At 39.5% G+C, this 19,551-nt stretch overlaps 1 protein-coding gene across 1 annotated transcript in view; it reads right to left on the bottom strand.

Moving 5' to 3' along the window:
• The window catches only part of CTNNBL1 (catenin, beta like 1), a 223,862-nt gene that overhangs the window by 89,474 nt on the left and 114,837 nt on the right, over positions 1–19,551 (bottom strand). The window contains exons 8-10 of the mRNA XM_006874728.1: positions 15,780–15,852; positions 15,497–15,555; positions 12,337–12,485 (exon numbers count right to left, since the gene is read on the bottom strand). Coding sequence (XP_006874790.1) covers positions 12,337–12,485; positions 15,497–15,555; positions 15,780–15,852 — 281 coding nt within the window. The remainder of the gene's footprint in view (positions 1–12,336; positions 12,486–15,496; positions 15,556–15,779; positions 15,853–19,551) is intronic.

The raw sequence follows: 19,551 nt of genomic DNA, 5'->3' as shown, positions 1-19,551 counted from the left end.
AAAAAACTAGCTTTCCTCTTATTGATTCTGTCAAGCACTGTAAAATCCAGACACTCTTAACACAGGATTGAAAAGAAGTCATTTGCAGTGGAACTACCACCCAGGTAAAAGGGTAGAGTGAGAAAAATGCTTGTGAGGTAAAGGCAAGGACTAGCCATTGGTCCTTCTATAACAGTTCCCAGAAACAAAAACAGAGAAACTGATCTGCATGAAAGACTTCTTTGAACCTTACACAGAAAGATTATTAAAAAAAATGACACCTAAACCCTAACCCTGAAATGCTAGGGAGGATGGAAGAATAAAGTTAAGAGGTTCAAGTGCTCCTAAGGGGAGTAAACTGAAGTACAGACACTTGTGTTGGCTCTGCTCTAAAGCACAGCCTGTGCATAGGCCAAACAGAGCTGCCAAGGGCAATAAGCCCAGGACTAGAGCTGACTCCTAGTCTAGCCTCCCTTGAGTCCTTTTTTGTGCTCCTTGTATCATGCACTAAAACATTTGACTGAGAAAAATAGGACTAAATACCTTCAGGCAGGAGATTCCATTCTAAGCTATGGGGATTCTAACTTGTCTTGTCACTTTATTTCTATGGAATTAAAAAACAAACTTTTTATTGTGAATTGAGTGGAGGTTTACAGAGCAGATCATCAGTTTTACATTCGACCATTCACAGACCTTGTTTCATTATATGGTTGCCATCCCCTCCTTATCCCACTTCCTCCCTATGATTCTTGTTTTCATTCAACCTCTGTTCCAACACTTCTGAATTTTTTCCTTAGGTAAGTGCCGTCCTAATGATCTTGAACGGTTGTTTACCTATGGAATTTCCCAGCAATCCTAAGACCCGGTGATTCTAAACAGCTACAAATGTTACTCAGATTCTTTCATTCATTTCACAAATATTTATAGAAATGTATGTATGAAGTGTCTCTGTTGGTAGGAAGTGAGGATATGAGAGGAAGAAGACCTGGTCTCCACCCTTGAAGGTCGTACTGTACAGTCAGAGGCATACATAGTTAAACAGGGCTGCTGCAGCAGAGAAGGGAGCATGTCAGGAGGCCTAAACCTAAACATCAAGGGTGTGTCACCCACAGAAAATCATGAAACATGTTAAGGAATGTAAAACATTGGCTTAGAGAACAGAATGTAAATGTATGGAAGTGGGAGAATGAGAGAGACGGCAATGGGAGACTTAGATAGTAGCCAGATTCTGAAGAGACTTGCTACTATTTCATATGTAGTCAAAGAAATAAAGGTTCCTTTTCATGGTTAACCTCTAGCTTGCAATAATCTGCCAAAATGACAAACACAAAGGAAAAGGAAAGGCTCCTACTCTATGTTCTCTGGGCCTTTTAGAAAACACAGATCTGTTCCGTTGGCTACATACATATGACTCTACAAGGAAGGTGATATTGAAGACATAAAAGGGATGGGCACTATTCAAAAGGGAATGTTCCACAAATGTTACCAAGGCAAAACTGGAAGAGTCTACAGTATGACCCAGCATGCTTGTCAGCATTGTTGTGAACAAACAAGTTAAGGGCAAGATTCTTGCCAAGAGAATTAATGTGGGCATTTGAGCCTTAACATACTCTAAGAGTTGAGATAATTTCCTGAAATTATCAGAAAAAGAAGGAAGCCAAAGAGAAAAAAGGTACCTGGGTACAATTGAATGGACAGTCTGCTCAATTCAGAGAGTCACAATTTGTGAGAACCAAGGGGAAGCACCCAGAGCTGTGGGAATCTATTCCCTATGAATTCATGGCATAATAGGTATAAAATAAAGATGCATGGGATTTTAACTGTGTAGAAGTGTGGTGCTCTCTTCTTTAAAGATGTACTACTTAAAGCATACGTGGCTTCCTAATTCACTGGGCATTAAGTGTCTTTACTATTAAAATGAGGTGCTTGCTGAGAAAAAAAGAAGCTTTGATTTTTAAAATGTTAATCACTAGTAAAAAAGAAATTGAAGTTCAGATCTCTAGAGCATAAAAACATAAAGAGCCAAAACACACACAAACACACACACACCCACCAACCATCAACAAAAGCACTGCTATTATTGTTGTTAAGTGCCATTGAGTCCATTCTGACTCAACAGTGACCATTTACTGATGAAGATCAAAGAGCACAGCCTTCGGTATGGGTTGCATCTCAGTGTCAAGAAAACAAAAATCTTCACCACTGGACCAATAAACAACATTCTCATCAACGGAGAAAAGATTGAAGTTGTCAAGGACTTCATTCTTCTTGGATCAACTATCAACACTCGTGGAAGCAGTAGTCAAGAGATCAGACGACGTATTGCATTGGGCAAATCTGCTGCACAGGAACTTTTTAAAGTGTTGAAGAGCAGAGATGTCAGCTTGAGGACTAAGGAGCGCCTGACCCAAGCCATGGTATTTTCAATAACCTCGTATGGATGTGAAAGCTGGACAGTGAATAAGGAAGATCGTAGAAGAATTGATGCCTTTGAATTGTGGTGTTAGAGGAGAATACTAAAAGTGCCATGGACTGCCAAAAGAACCAATAGATCTGTTTTGGAAGAAGTGCAGCCAGAGTGCTCCTTGTAGGCCAGGATGGCTAAGCTCCGTCTCTCATACTTTGGACATATTGTCAGGAGGGAACAGTCGCTGGAGAAGGACGTCATGCTGGGTAAGATGAAGGGTCAGAGAAAAAGAGGAAGACCCCCAAGGAGATGGATCAGCCAGGTGGCATCATTGATGGTGTCAAGTGTGGCAGCGGTAGTGAGGTTGGCCCAGGATCAGACATTATTTTGTTCTGCTGTGCATGGGGTCGCTATGAGTCAGTTCCTACTCGATGGCACCTGACAACAACAACAACAACTGGACTGTAAGGTCAGTTTGAACTGCATGGTTGGCAGTTCAAACTTGGAACCCCTATGCAGGGTCGTTATGAGTCAGAACTGACTTGATGGCATTAACAACATAGTGTTTTCGTGGAGTGACTGGTGGGTTTGAACCACCAACCTTGTGGTTAGCAGTCCAGTGCTTATCCTACCCTTCTGATCACAACAGGACCTTAATAGGAACATGATAAGAACATAATAAACAGACAGAAAAAGGGCCAAACCTAATTGTCATTATAATAAAAGCAAATAAGGCTAAATTCTTAAAAAATAAACTGTCAGATTATACTAAAAGCAAAGAAAAAGCAAACCAACAACTACATGTTCGTAATAAGAGTCACACATAACAAAAGAAAATGACAAAAAGCTACAGGTAAAGGGATGGAAAAGGATACACTACATAAATACAAAATATTAAAGAATTCAAAACAAGTTCATTTCATGCCATAATGAGGGCTTTTAAAAATTGGCAAAATAAATAAAGCAAGACTAAGATAAAAATAATTAGCATTTACTTGCTAAGCGACTGACTTACAATATTAACAAGCAAAAAAATTCAAAAAGAAACGGTGCGGGGGGGACCATAATTATATTGGTGTGACGCTGTAGGATAAGCACTGAACTGCTAAGGGCAAGGCCGGCAGTTCAAATCTACCCCTCTCAGAAACTCTATGCAGGGTCATAATGAGGTGGAACAACACACAAGAACAACCATAGTGAGACTATTCTTTTAGAATTTAACAAACAACAGCACTGAACAAATTTACAAAATTAATTTAAGAGATATTTACAACCCACACCCTAGAAATACAAATTCTACTTAAATGTCCAGGGAATATTTACAAAAACTAAATGGTTAAGTGCTGGCTAACCAAAAGGTTGCAAGCTGAAACCCACCCTGTGGCTCCACAGGATAAAGACCTCGTAATCTGGTCTGGCAAAAACTACAACCAGTAAGCTGTAAGTCACCAGGATGCACACTTCTGTCATGCTTTTAGTCACTTATGCTTGTTGTCGTTAAGTACTGCTGCTTATCCTACAGTGCCACACCAGGACCCCCATTTATGTATGTCATTTAAAATATGAAGTTAGAAATAGAGACTTTCTGAATTCAGAAATAAACACAAGTATTTCTAGCATGCTTTCTAACCATTAACTATAAGCCATTAGAAAGTTGTTCTAATCTTGGAAACAGAAACTATGTCACAAATAACTTTCTGAAATTGGCCTGTGTACCTGCACTCTGTGAAAAGAGAGTGTAACATTAATCAAATCTCTGTAGTTGGCACTTAATAATTCCTATAGTTTTTAATTAACTCACTTGGCCTTGAAACATATGCAGTAAACAAAAACATAAATAAGCCACACCCTAATTGGCAAACATTCAAATATATAAATTAGTAAAACGTAACTACGTCATATGCAATGCCCTTAATTAGCAATACAGCACACCAATAAGGTTGAAGATGACAGTGCACATCATATATAAATCTGTAGATTTCTGCTCACACTTGGAGAAGACTAAAGTAAAAGGGCTCTCTTGCTCTTTGAAGACTGAGAAGCTTGCTGAGGCAGGATACCTCTTCTCAGTTAGAGAGTTGGCAAGTCTTCTCCCCAAGGCCACTTGCAAAGCAGTTTAACACAAAAGTTTAAATATTTGTACACTACTGCACTAGACTGCTAACTCCCAGGTTGGTGGCTCAAACCCACCAGTCACTCCTCCAAAATCCTATTCAGGGTCACTATGAGTGGGAATCGACTTGACGGTACTTAACAACAACAACACTTAAGAGAATGTCTTGAGGTCTTACTTGCATGACTTAGCATGACTATCTTGCAATAAAGTAAATGAGTTCATGTATGATAAAATGAAATGGACAAATTAGAATTAAATCTCAGCAGTTTCTGTAGAAATTGGCAGACTAATGCTAAAATTTATTTTGAAAGGAAAATGAACTAGATTGCTTAAAACACTTTTAAAAAATATGAATAAAGTTGGAGGACTGACACTACTTGATTACAAGATATACTATAAAATGACAATAATGAAGTAGTGAGGAATTGGCAAAAAGATAGGCACCAAGATTAATGGAACTTTTTTGAGGTGATAAAAAAAAAAATCTACATACACTTTCCAATAGAGTAGAGGCCAGTAGCTATGTGTGAAATGTGGCTAATGCAAAAAAGATAAATAAAGAACTAAATTTTTATTTTATTTAAGTGATTTGTAAGTTCCAACTTAAAAAAAACAAACCCCATGAGATTCTCAATTCAGTTACTGGAAAATAATTTGAATATGTGAATCAACTTTATCAATTTTTATGATATCTAAATGCACATGAAAATTTAGCATCCATATTGCTATAACAGTAAAAAGACACTGGATTTTGAAGACTTGGTATTAAAAATGAGTCCTTGTGTGACGCTGTGTGATAAAGCACTGGACCGCAAAGTCAGTGGTTCAAACTCACCAGTCGCTCCTTGGAAATTCTATACAGGGTCACTATGAGCTGGAAATGACTCAATGGCACTTAACAACAAGAAATATAAAAAATAATTTTAAATGTTCACATGGACTACATTTTTAAATGATCATTTTTGATATACTGGGTTAAATAAAAAATGAGGGGCCCTCAAAAAATTCAAGGGGAGAGAGAACAAACAAGACGGCAGAGCGGGTAGACGTGCAGTGAGGAGCTCCATCAGCAACAACACAGAATACCAGACCAAGCAGGCTCAGGGGATGGTCCCAGAACTCTGAACCACCTATGAAGGAATATTTAGAAGGTTCGAAGGCTTACTGCCAGTGGAATTTGTACCCAAAGCAAGAAATCCAGTGCTTTCTAATCCAAGACACTCAGCTGCTCCTGGAGCGGCCTCCTAGGGCAAGACTGAGTGCGGAAGGATCAGAGCAGCCACGGATGCCTGAAAAGAACAGCGGAGATAAAGGTGTGGACATTCTTTTTTTTTTTTTTTTGTATTCGGTTCTTGCTTTTTGCTCCACCTCCATTCTGGTGACTACAGGGGGTGCGTGAGTGAGTGGACACCCCACCTCCACCCCTAGAGGGTTCTATTACGCATGCACACAGATTTCCTCGAAATTTAAAGGAACAATTACCACGTAAAACCAAACGGCAGCACAAAATGACCACAGCCAGCCCTGAACGGTTTATCACTAGGAAAAAGGCCTGAACAGGGGTGGTGGAGCAGGGCAAGCAGACTAAATAGGAAACAGGCCGAAAATTAAAACCTAAGTTACCTCATAATGACCAACAGTGACATCTTGAAATTTCTCAGAAAGAAGAGTGAAAAGGGAAGCCCATCTCCTGATGCCATCTACCTGGAGGCAATTAGAGGATAAAAAAAAAGCCCAAACACACACCCATCTAAGTATTAAGGCCACAGATAACTGGTGAAAAACCCCAAACAAAAATGTCAGTATGACTGGCTACTACAAGAATAAGCAAGCTGTTCACTGGGAAGCCATCAAGGCAAGCATTCAAGTTCCTTCAGGACAAAGCTCCCTCTAAGACTGAAACTCAATGGGAACAATAAGCAGGCTTGTAAGCTTGCTGGCGACCACATTGGTCTACCAGTGAGTGGAAGAGGGGAAAAGGCAGCAATGAAGAAATGGGCTGAGTTCAACCACGGTCCATAGACTCTCGTTGACCTGGAGATGAGAGCGAGAAGAGGAAGGGCCAGTGTGGTGAGACCTGGGGACACTTGAGCCCATGGACAAGGACATAGTCAAGGACGGCTAGAGCTGGGAGTGAAGCATCCAGCTAATATGAAGTAAGGGAAGATGCACAAGAACACTCAAACTTGCAGATAGTACCCATTTGACCTAACCTTGATGGCTTGATAATCAGAACTCGACTAAAGGAAGATAAAAAAAAACATAGTAATAATTTTTTTTTTTGATTAAAGAAACAAGGGTAAATTGCTACAATTTGATGAACCTAACCTATACTCAGAGAGGTAGTAACTCTAAATATCAACAGAGAGGGAAAGCGTCTTCACATCCAGTATCAATGCTATCCCATCTGTACATAGGGTAGTGAGGGACGGACAACCTAGACATTAGCTACCTAAAGTGAGGGGGCGATATAGGCACAAAGTAACTGGCTTACAAGGTTCCAAGAGGGAGTTTAGTTTAAGAGTAAGTGGGGGAAGATAGAGTCCCCAATGAATAGTTTTCATCTTGTCTAGATGGGTCTGGTTAAAAGAGGTGAGGATAAGATTCTTATGTTTCAATAGTGAATAATTGTTATCATGACTAACTGCGACTGTCACAATTGTAAAGGTAGAAGTTTTGTAACAAATACGGGGAATAGTTAATCTTACAGTCCAGAAACAAAGGACCATAGGACCATAAAGGGAGAAGAGCACAAACAGAATGAGGGACCTTATCCAAAGAAGCAGGAACACCAGAGATGGAGGTAGAAATGGGGATACGGAGAGGGGGAGCGGTTGAGTACTCTAGATTCATGGGAAGAAAGGGACTAAGAGATAGTGGCCAGGAGGCAGACTTGCAGAGTGTGCCCTTTGGAAGTGTAAATTATATATTATAATGCCAAAATGTCTTTATGTTCTGTGGGAGAAAGATGAGGTTTTCTGCTCCCGTAAAGATTTGCAGCCTCAGAAACCCTGTGCAGGGTCACTGAGTCGGAACTGACTCCACAGTCCTTAACAACAACAGCAAAAAGTGTTTTTTTTTAAACAGAGAGAAATACTGTTAACCAGTGGTACATGGTGGGGATTGTAATCATTGTAATGAAACAGGTTGTATGATTTGCTGAACATAAAACTGATAATCTGTAAACTTTCACTCAATCCACAATAAAAACTTAAAAAAAAAAAAAAAAAGTTTGTTTTTTTTTCAAGGAGAAATTCCATTACCTTTTAATTCTATTTTTCCATAAAATTTCTCAAGTTACAAATTGGGCTGCTAATCTCAGGGTCAGCAGTTCGAAACACCGCTGTTCTGTGGGAGAAAGATGAGGCTTTCTGCTCCGGTAAAGATTTACAGCCTCGGAAACCCTGTACAAGGTTACCATGAGTTTGAACCAACTCCACGGCACATCACAACAACAACAATAAGATTTAAGGACCTTGGATACCATAGGGGTTACGATTCAGGATACTAATCTTATGGTCAGCAGTTTGAAACCACCAGTGGTTCTGTGGAAGAAAGATAAGACTTTCTGCTTCTGTAAAGGTTTACAGCCTCGGAAACCCTCCACAGGGTCACTATCAGTTGGGGTCAATTCCATGGCACATAGCCACCACCACCACTATAAGATTTGAAATCACATATTTCTATTAGACAGTGCTAGTCTATGTCTTCATTGTAGTGGAGGAAACAAAGTTATATATGTCTGTCAAAATTTAGATAACACAAAAAATGTGTGCAATTACTGTACACAAATTCTACCTCAATAAAACTGATAATAACACTAAACTGAGTAGCATATATAAATATGCAAACACATGTATATGCATGAGCATGTGTGATAATGTGTATGTATGTGTATAAATGAGTGTCTATTCTTTGATAAAAGAATAGAAAATGGAAAAAAATTCACTTGACAAAGATATATAAAATTAACTGTTCCTTATCTGCATTTTCAGATCTCAGCAGGCACTTCAATTTTAACAATAAATACACTGAATGGTCGGAAACAAAAAATACACTTAAAGCCTCATCTTTCTCCCGTGGAACAGCTGGTAGTTTCGAACTGCTGACTGTGAGACTAGCAGCTCAACTTGTAACTACTACATTACCAGAGCTTCTCTTCAAGGCTAGAGTTCTGGCTTATTTGTCTCTGTATAAGCCTAGTTCTTAACAGTACTGTATCAGTGTTTCAACAGCAACATGCTTAAGATATGCCAAGAACTATTCCACATACTTTCCATATAATCTTTTAAAGTCCTATAATATCCTTGCAACTTAGCATTATTGTTATTAAGTGATGTTGAGTCAGTTCTGACCCATAGTGGCCCTGTACAGGGTTTCCAAAGAGTGGCTGATTAAGTCTGAACTGCTGACTTAGCAGTTCACACTAAACTTACAGTTTGTGCTTATCCTACTATGCCACAACCCCATTTTTCAGATGATAAAACTGAGAGTAGGAAAAGTTACAGTAATTCAACTACATTCCAGACCCACATTTACTTCAACCTTGAAGCCTATTTTCCCATCTTATTGTACACTGCTACCCATCCTAGAGGGAATTTTATAACAGATACATGACGGAATCCAGGTAAAGATTAATATTTAGGGGCAATGAAAAAGACTTTGTACTCTTTAATTGCCTCTAAACAGTAAGGAGCTCTGGTAGCGTAGTGGTTACGACTTGGGCTGTGAACCGCAAGGTCAGCAGTTCGAAACGACCAGCTGCTCCGCGGGAGAAAGATGAGGCTTTCTACTCCCGTAAAGATTTACACCCTCGGAAACCCTGTACAGGGTCGCTATGAGTCGGTTCGACTCCACGGCACATAACAACAACAACAACAACAAACAGTATATGGCCAGAAGATAAGGAAGGGGAAATCTAAAAAAAGAAGAAGAAAAAAATTTCTAAGGAGCTCTGGTGGTGCAGTGGGTTATGCATTAGGCTGTAAGGTTAGCAGTTTGAATCCCCTAATTGCTCTGTGGGAGGTAAAACTTTCTGCGCCTGTAAAGATTTACAGTCTCAGAAACTCTTGTGTAGGTTGCTGAGTCAGAGCCAACTCCATAGCACATAACACCACCAACCACCATTAAAATTTCTACTTGTGAGTCTGAAGAAAATAATAACACAAAACAAAGAGAAAGGAAAAGCCAAAAAAGGAAATGTGGAATATGCTAATATGGCTAATTGATGCAAAATAATTAATTTAACAACAACTTTTTCATTCAAAAATGAAAAGTTGGGAAATCCTAGAGAGGCATAGTTTCTAAGACTTTTGGAGCTCCTCTTTAATTAGCCTCCCAGAACCTCAGTATTCCTGTTTAAATAATCCCTATTTCTGGTTATTTATTCAGTTCCCCACTGCTGCACATTACCAAGCCATATGCTACAAGAATACATCAATTCATATTTGCACTTTGTACTCAGCCATCCCAAAACAATAGCAGTCAGACCTTTAAAAAATCCCTGCAGAGTGTAGTTTTAAGGTTAAAAGGCCCAAGAAGTCAAACTCACTTCCTTTACATGCTATCTGCTTAAGAGAAGGTAGGTCACTTCAACAAAAGGACAGGCAATTAAAAGGGCAAAGGAGATAAAGAAACAAAAGACTCAGGAGAGTAAAACTAGCAAGAATCAGCCAAACACTAAAGGCTCCTCTCTGCACTAAAAACAAATCTGTTTTGCAAAAGCAATTCCTCAAAGGAAGACTTTCAATCAATCTAAGGTCTGGTATGCACTGGATAAATGAGAACACTCTGCAGTGCTAGCCCTATGCAAGCCTTTACAGAGAAGGTATTTTCAAAACATATACCTTAATCTTAAGTACAAAAAATGATCATTGTAGAATCTGTTATAATAGCAGAACTCTGAAAATAACCTCAATATTAACAACAGAAGAATACTAAATAAGCTATTTTTATGCATATTCCCTTAAAGCCCATTATGCAGTTATTGAAAATTCTCTTGAAGATTATGTCACAGCATGGGAAACCTTTGCTCATTCAATACACTTACAGCAATGTTAACTTTAACGTACCAAAAACTGTATGTGGGGTAGAGCTGAAAAAAGTGGTTAAAAACAAAGAAAAGAATTGTGGGGGGGTGGGGGAGACCCTAGATGGACACAAACACTCAAAGAGGAGTTGTGCTTGGGTGGCAGTTTTATATTTAGTTTCATGAAAGCTGGAAATTATGTCTTATTTAATTCTATGTAATCCTGGTGTGGCGCTGTGGGTTAATGCACCAGACTGCAAAGTCGTTTGAATTGCAAGGTCGGTAGTTCAAGCTCACCAGCTGCTCCTCGGAAACCCTATACAGGGTCGCTATCGGTTGGAACCGACTCGGCGGCACTACACAACAACAATCCCAGCACTTAACACAGTAATTTATCAAAGTTCTGCGTGTCTGTATTCTAAATTATATTTAATAGACACATTGCCACCTTTACTTTTGAAAATTTCATATAACTAGTCCTGGTGTGGCACTGCAGGCTATTTAATGCTCTGGGCTGCAAAGTCAGTTTGATCACCAACTGCTCCTCAGAGACCGTATACATGGTCGCCATGCGTTGGAACTGACTCGACTGCACTTAACAACAGCAACAAAAAAGATGTATATGAGTTGAAGTTTCAAGAAAGTGATATCTGGCTCAAATTAATTAAGAATAATTCCAAAATGATAGTACTGCATGCCTCTCAACTGAAAAAACTGTCTTGACTTGACACCACACTCTGGTTTCTCCTCGCCCTCTTTGCCGATTTTTCTACTCCCATTTCTAGGCACATTTCGCCAGAAAGTCATGGGAATAAGCTTCATCCCCTTTGCTTCCACCTTTAGGAATCTGTGAAATATAATATGATGTCCATATTACATATTTTAGGGAATTAGAGAATAAATAATGAAATAAAATGTTTATAGAGAAAAATTATGTATCTGTTTTTCACATTCATTTCCCCTCTGCTACACATGAACTCCTGGTGTGGTGCTGTAGGATCAGCACTGGACTACAAGCCATGAGGTTAGCAGTTCAAATCCACGATCTGCTCTTTAGAAAAGCTACACAGAGTCACAACAACATGCTAGGCAAATTGTACATGTATAATTAATACATTATTGAAAAAAATAAAAATAAAAAAAAATAATATTCTGCTACAACAAAAATATAGATAAATATATTCATATCTACAACAGTATAAGATAGGTCTGTGTGCAATATTTTTTTTAATGCAGGTTAAGATAAGAAACTAATGTAAGTTTAGAAGTGAATGACGAGATCTCCCCTAAACCAATGTACTAAGGGAAGGAGCAACAGCCAACGAGATCTCCTTCAATGGGGTGGCCGTATTACTAGTTGACAAGACAAAAGGATACAAGCACACCAAAATATCATTTTTATACGTCCTCTGTAACCTTATTTAAGAGTCATGGTTGTGCATTGGTTAAGTGCTTGGATGCCAATCAAAAGGTTGGTAGTTCGAACCTACCAGTTACTCCATAGAAGAAAAGGCCTGGTGATCTGCTCCTACAGAGATTCTTGTCTGGGAAATTTTACTCTGGGGTAGTTCTGCTCTGTCATATTTCGTCATTGAGAGTCAGAATCAATTTTATGTCACAAGAGCAACAGCAACATAACCTTATATATAAAAGTCCACACACACACACTCATAACTGAAGATCTTACTGTTCTATCTATCTAGGAAAATCAAGAGAATAAAAGATGATGGTTATATGTTCTTGATTTCCCACTAACAGTGAGACGTAGGACAAAAGGATGGGAGAGCAGGGAGATTAGAAACATACCTGAGCATGAGATTCATCAGCTGAAGCCCCTCACCTTTCAGGAAGCGCTCGCGATTGGAACTGAGCATCAGGCAAGAACAGAGCGAATCAAACAGATTCTCCATCATCTCCTGCTCCTCAGCTGTGCTGGGATTGTGTCTTTTAAACACCTGTCAAGAAAAGACAGCAGAAAGCACAGAGCCCTAAGAGAATGTCTTTTCATCAGCCATCACCCAACATTTTTCAAAGTGCCGCTGTCAAGATAATTCCACAAGTAAAGAAACTAATGCCTACTAAACAAACTTCTTATTTCTTTCCACTTTAGGAAATATGGCCTTTCTGATTCACAGTTAGTAAATAAAAGGCTATCAGTTTATGCAAAAAATCAAAAACACTCAACTGACCACTGGATCCATGAATTACCAGAAGACAAAACAAAAGAAAACAAAACCCCTTTTACTGTAAAATATAAACAGACTCCATAAAAAGCATATATAATGACATGCATAATGTGAACAGCCCTGAAACCATCATCCAGGTGCAGAAACAGAACTTTGCCAATTACCTCAAAGCTCTCCCCTTCTACAATAACCACAGCCCAGAGTGGCAGTTGTTGTTATTGTTAAGTGCCGTCAAGTCACTTCTGACTCATAGCAACCTTGTATAGGATTTTTGAGGAGTAAATGGTGATTTTGAAACACCGACCTTGTGGTTCTAACTGAGGCTAGTAGTCCAGTGCTTACCCTACAGCATTACACAAGGACTCCAGAGTGACAGTAGTAGTTGTTGTTGTCACTAAGTCAGTTCCGGCTCATTGTGACCCTGTATGTTGTTGTTGTTAAGTGCCATCAAGTCGGTTCCAACTCATAGCGACCCTGTCTAGGGTTTCCAAGGAGTGACTGGTGAGCTTAAACTGCCGATCTCGCAGTTCAAATGGCTTTGCAGTCTGGCGCATTCATCCACAGTGCCACACCATGACTCCGTGACCCTGTATGGTGGGCTCTAAATCACACGAATGGTTGAAACCAGAAGCTCTGTCCTTGCAAAAACTGCAGAGCATGATCAGTATACACATGCCCATACAACCTCCTAAAGAATGGCCAATCATCTAGCAGGAACAAGGACTAAGCACCTTCCCAGAAATGGAAACCAATTCGCATTTGAGAACTCTATTTGGGGTTGGAAGCCAAGCACTTGGGCTGCTGGCACCAAGACAGAAGCTGTATGCAAACTGAGATCTCAGACACTCCCCAACACTCTCAAATTTTTATCCAAATGATCTATTTTCAGTCTCGCTTTTGAAGTAGCACAGATGAGATTTGTTAGAAGAAATCTTAACAGTATTTTCATAATGGCAGCAGAACAACATTTCAACAGTACGCGAAAGGCAATTTCCAATTTCTCACGCCAGCCTCCAAGAGCACGTCCCTTCCTCTCCTCTCCTCTCTGACCTCTAACCCACTGCATGGAAACTTGCTTTTCTTGAGCTTATCTGGGCCCTAAATGAACTGACTACATTTTAATGGCAGATTGAAGAGAAGGTGGTGAATCTCTTGGGAGTGGGTCAATTCAGAAAATAATTTGATAATTGTACCCTTAGGCAGGAAACATACCTCCTTTCGACTGACAAATATATCAGAAGACTGAGAAAGCCGACACCAGATAAACACAGTGACTGAAGAAAGTGGCATAAAAAGAAAGTGACTTTCCAGAACTGACTGCAGAGCCTTGCCAGTTCTTCCAATGACAGGTCTTATTTTTTTATATCCAGTTCCAACTATCTATCAGCTCACCCCATTCTATCTTCACTCAACACTATGATACAAGGTTCTCTTGCCCTGAAGTCTTGAATCAGCCCAGCTGGCTCCCCCATTTAGCTGGGACACTGGCTTGGAGACTTTAGCCTTGCTGGCATGCTTACCCACAAAGGAAGTTTAGTTGTGATTTTAGATGCCTGCTCTCCACAGAGGGCAGGGAATATATTTGGTCGTCAAAAACTTTATTTCTAGATGTGTATATTTCCACAAGATAGAATTTAAGTAGATCTGATATTTTTTTAAACAGTGAAGAAATGAATCAAAAGACTTATGTTGGTTTTATTATAAAATTGCAATGGATATACTTAGGAAAAACATGTTCTTTATAGGACAGGCATGCACTTTGTGGCCAATGACTTGGACCCTGGAATCCACAGGTACCTTGGAATAACATAAAGAACATATTTCAAGACATTATCTCAAATGAAATGAACAAATCAGGAATGAACATGAACAAATAGTAGAATACCATTCTGTAAAATTATGACTAGTTTGCTTATTCATCTTTAAGGGAAGGTGGTTTATGCATGTGCTTTTAAAAATCACGTCTTTCTACTCATTGCATTAACATGAAGAAACAGAAATAAAAATGTTAAGAATTTTCCAAGGTCAAAGTAAAATGCCCTTTTTGAAAGAAAAGTGAAAATAACTTATGGTAAAGCTTGCTCCAAATGAGCCTTGCTTATTAAGCATCAAGTGTGATCTGATTTATTTAATCTAAAATGGTGTGCTGGTGTGGCGCTGACACTGTAGGATAAGCACTGGTAACTGAAAGGTCAGTAGTTCAAACCCACCAACTTTTCCTTAGGTTGCTATGAGTTGGCAGCAACTCAAGGGCCCTTGAAAACAACAATGCTAGCATAAGGTAGCTGTGGTACCACTGCTGAAGAACATGTTGCGTGGCTACCTTCATCTGCTCCTTCCTTCTTTACTAAATACCATAACTTTTCTGTTCTTGACTTTTCCTGCATACATTGGCAAAAAAGAGCAGAGCTGGGCCACCATCAAGCTGTACTTTGGAATGGGATCTTGAATTTGAAGATTTGTTTACTCTGGGGAAAATTACTGTACATTTGTCACGTTATTTTCTATTTCCACATTTAACTCAAGGTAGTATTCATAGTAACCATGCTTAATTTATTCTTAACCAATAAATTTTGTCCTTTCCTCTGCTTAAAAAAAAAAGAAAGTGACTAAGACAAGGAGACAAGCTATGCACCTCCAAAGTAACATCACACCTGGCAACATCCCTCCATGTTGCTTGCATCATGTGGTTTATTCCTTCCCACAATATTCAGCTCCACCTCACATTTAAACCAGACCCTGTATAATCATCGCAGACAGGAAGCATAAGAATTACTCACAGATAACTGCTGAAGAAGCACATCGATTCCATCCAGCTCCCCAAGCAATTCCCTGTTTTCTAAAAGGGGAAAAAGAAAAATGAAGCCAACTGTCAGTTTTTACAGCCGTCTAACACTGATACATCAGCAAACAAAATCAATACAGCTTGACAGAGTACAAAAGCTGCACAGAGAGCGTGAGGGAGAGCAAGGGGATGCCAAAGGCAAGAGAGCTTGCTGTCATGATCTGAAACAAGCCTGGCTCCTATCCTAACAGAACATCAATACCAAGAGGGAGCCTTACCATCATTGTCCTGGAGCAATATGGCCAGCACTTCACTGCAATACAGTTTGTTGGCATCGAAAGGCATCTTTGCCTGTGGGGAAACGGGAGAAATGAGAAAAAATGTTAGGGGCCTTACTTCCTTCCCCAGGATGATTTTTTTCACAAGTACTAGAATCTGAGTTAGTGAGAAGTAGAAAAAGGCAGGTTATGAATTCAAGGGAAAAAAAAAAGCCTGTCTTTGCTCTCAAGAGACAAGACTCAAGTACTATCTAGCAAAACCATAAATGGCAGATAAACCAAGGGCTCTCACATTGCTCAGATATGAAACGTCACCTCCTCCACGAAGCCTGCCTACATTCCCATTTTGAGTTAAGAGACTGCTGGTCCAGTACCTATTAGATACTCAAATGCTGACTAACTGAATGGCCGCAAGTTTTGAAATGTTAAGACTAAGTAAGACCCATCATGAAGCTTCTTTCACAAGTTACAATGATCAAGTTAGGCTGCAAATCAGCTGGCACACAATCAGAGAAGTTGAAAAGAAAGCAATCTCTTGTTTAGATGAGCTGAATGTATTTATAAACCAAGTAGTTCCTTTTGGCTTTTTAAAAATGTTTAAATATTAATTTGAAATCATAAACCTAACTGCTCCTGTGCCATAATCTGCCTACTATTTAAAAAGGAAACCACATTAAATATGCAAAAATGTGTTAATATTTTAACATCCAAATTGCTACCCACAATTCTTTCCCTGCTGCATGCCCAGCTACATGAGCTTCAGAAGGGGCACATTTACTGCACAACCGATCTTTCATGGCAAGCCACATCATTATTTGAATGGTGAGATTGAATTATCACCATTCACAATGTCCCTGGAATAAAGGTACACAGAGAGGAAGGAGCAAGTCTCATGATGTGGCTGTATTTACGGTACCCATGATCCTTAAAATGCAGGCACATAGATCCTGTTAATCTGCAGGAGCCTGGCTACCTATCCAGGTTTTTGAAATGACAAATAATTTCTGTATCTAGAAAAGACAGGGGAAGTGTTTATCTTGTAGCTAACACCTCCATCACCTTGGCACCACTCACAGTTCTGTTCGGACATTGATTTTGTACTTAAGGAGGAAGGGTGGCCCCTAATGAAGCAACATCGGTATCTTTTCAGTTTTCTATGCACATCTTCCTCGTCAAGTCTAAATGTACCCCACATGGTTTAAGGAGGCTGACCAGGTATGACCCATCTTAGATTAAAAGATTGTAAATGCTAGGTCTTACGTGTGCTGACTGCAAGGCATGCTACCTAGGCAAGCTTCAGGCCTTGTTCTAAGAAATCGAGTAAAATAACTTCAGCTTATACTATGCAATCTATGGTGTATTTCACTTTCAGAAAAATGGTTTTACAGAAATCAAAGCACAAAGGTGAAAAGCCAAGGGATGATCGTTCAGCTGAATCAAGGACTTTACTAATGAAATGACTTATTCAAGTTATGTAACTTGCAAATATTGATGCTACCTTTTAAAATCATTAAAGCCAACTGACTTCTATGCACCTTTTCAAGGGTCTGGGTTTCTGTTTGAATCAAGACACATTTAGATGAGAGAAGTTGAAAGACATCAAGCAATTACAACAATGGCCTTTTTGCAATTCCTATCTCTAAAGTGTGAGGGAGATTCTCTTTCTTTCAACATGTACTTGTTGGGCACACTGTACACGCAAGACACAGAACTAGGTAAAACACAGGAAAACCAAACCATAAAACCTAATGCCATCATATCAATTCTGACTCACAGTGACCCAAAATACGATTTCCAAGACTGTACATCTTTACAGAAGCAGGAAGCTTCATCTCTTTCTCAGGGAGCCACTGGTGGTTTTGAACCACCAACTTTTTAGTTAGCAGCCCAATGCCTAACTCCCAATGTCACCAAAGCTCCTTAAGTACAATTGGTGGTGGTGGTGGTGTGCTGTCAAGTAGGCTCCGACTCATAGCCACTCTGTACAGGGTTTTTGAGGTTGTAAATCTTCACAGGAGCAAAAAGTCCCAGCTTTCTCCTATAAATTACACATGAACCCTATCTGTCCCTTGTTGATGGCATTTAACATTTTTATGCTTAATTAAATTTTATTTTATTAAGTAGCACAATCATGTTTTTATTATTAAAAAAGGACATGGATACGGGATCAGAAACACAGTTTGACTCACAAGTACATCACTATGACCTATGAGGCCCTATGTCAGCTGTTCTCCAACTGTACCGAGGTACCTGGGGTGTCATAACAAATTGACCAAGGCACCGTTGTTGTTGTTGTTGTGAAGGGCCATCTAATCAGTTCTGACCCATAGAGACCCTGTATAGAGTTTCTGAGGAGCAGCTCGTGAGCTTGAACTGCCGACCTTGAAGTTCAAACGGCTTTGCAGTCTGCTGCATTAACCCACAGAGCCACACCAGGACTCCAAGGCACTATAGGACACTTTATATTAATAAATAATAGTGGAATTTAAGAGTGATTTTAAAATGTTGTTCCTTTCAATTTATGAGTTACTGGGTTTTTTTTCAAATGGAACTAAATTACGAAGACACAGATACTTATTAAGTAGAAATAATAAAACCACACCCTTTTTGAGGAATTACTCTGAGTTTTAAATATGATAATATGGAAGTTCTGAGCACACACCACAGGAACTAAGTTTTTCAGATGAATGGATCAGAAATACCTGCATTAGCATCTCAGCTTTAACAGTCACCAGCTTCATCATCCTGGCCTGATCACCTCTCTAATCGGATTCCTCTTTTGTTAATGAGGCTGCTGTATTAAATGAACCATCTACAACTAACAGGTACTCAACAGTTGAGTTCCATTCTACTTAAAATTCCAGATTCCCCTAGGAAATTGCCAACTTTTGCCATGTGATACTTGAAAGAGTTTCTGATATGTCCACAGTAAACTTCTTGAGATCAAAATTCTAATCTAATCTCTGTTTTTCTTACAACATAGGTTGATTTAAAAATTGGCATGAGGGAGGACTCTACTCCAGAATGGAATGATTAAGCCAAACACTGAGTCTTGTAATGCTTCCGAATGGAGGGATGGGATGCTACAGAGGAAGCAGCTTGTCAAGATGAGAGGAGGTAACCAGCCTCGACCTTCAAAGGCTCTCCCACATATTCTCCACTTTATGGGTTGTTTGTGAGAATCAGAAACAATATATGGAAGGCATCAATACCAACACTTTGCATATAATGGGAGTAAACATATGAAGCTCCTATCAGAGGGGAAGGGTGCACAGTGGCTCCATATGATAAGCACTGGACTGCAAACCACAAGGTCTGAAGTTTGAGCCTGCCAGCCACTCCAATGGAGAAAGATGAGGCTTTCTGCTCCTTGGAAACCCTATACAGGGTAGCTATGAGTCGGAACCAACTCGACAGTACCAACTCGACTTAACAGCAATAAGCAGAGGGAGATAACTTAGTGATGTTGATGACAATAACCAAATATTTTAAACTAGTGGAAAACAAACTAAGCCAAGTGGGAATGGAGAAACGTGATCTTTCATGTCTTGCTAAAACATGGTCACCTAAGCAAATTTCATTTCATTTTAAATCCCAGCTAGAGATGACCACCTATAAGCTTGCACAGCACCAAGACATCCAGGCACAATCAGGACACAGTAGTGTTTGTGTAGCAGACAAAGTCTCTAGAGTCTGCAGAGTCAACCACTGGGACTTGGAAACAGTGGGGCTCCCTTTTATCCAGAAGCCTCGTGATCCTAAGTTTTTTAGT

This window comes from Chrysochloris asiatica, unplaced genomic scaffold (assembly GCF_000296735.1).
Source record: "Chrysochloris asiatica unplaced genomic scaffold, ChrAsi1.0 scaffold00296, whole genome shotgun sequence".
Classification (NCBI taxonomy): domain Eukaryota; kingdom Metazoa; phylum Chordata; class Mammalia; order Afrosoricida; family Chrysochloridae; genus Chrysochloris; species Chrysochloris asiatica.
This window is presented reverse-complemented; position numbering and strand designations above follow the sequence as displayed.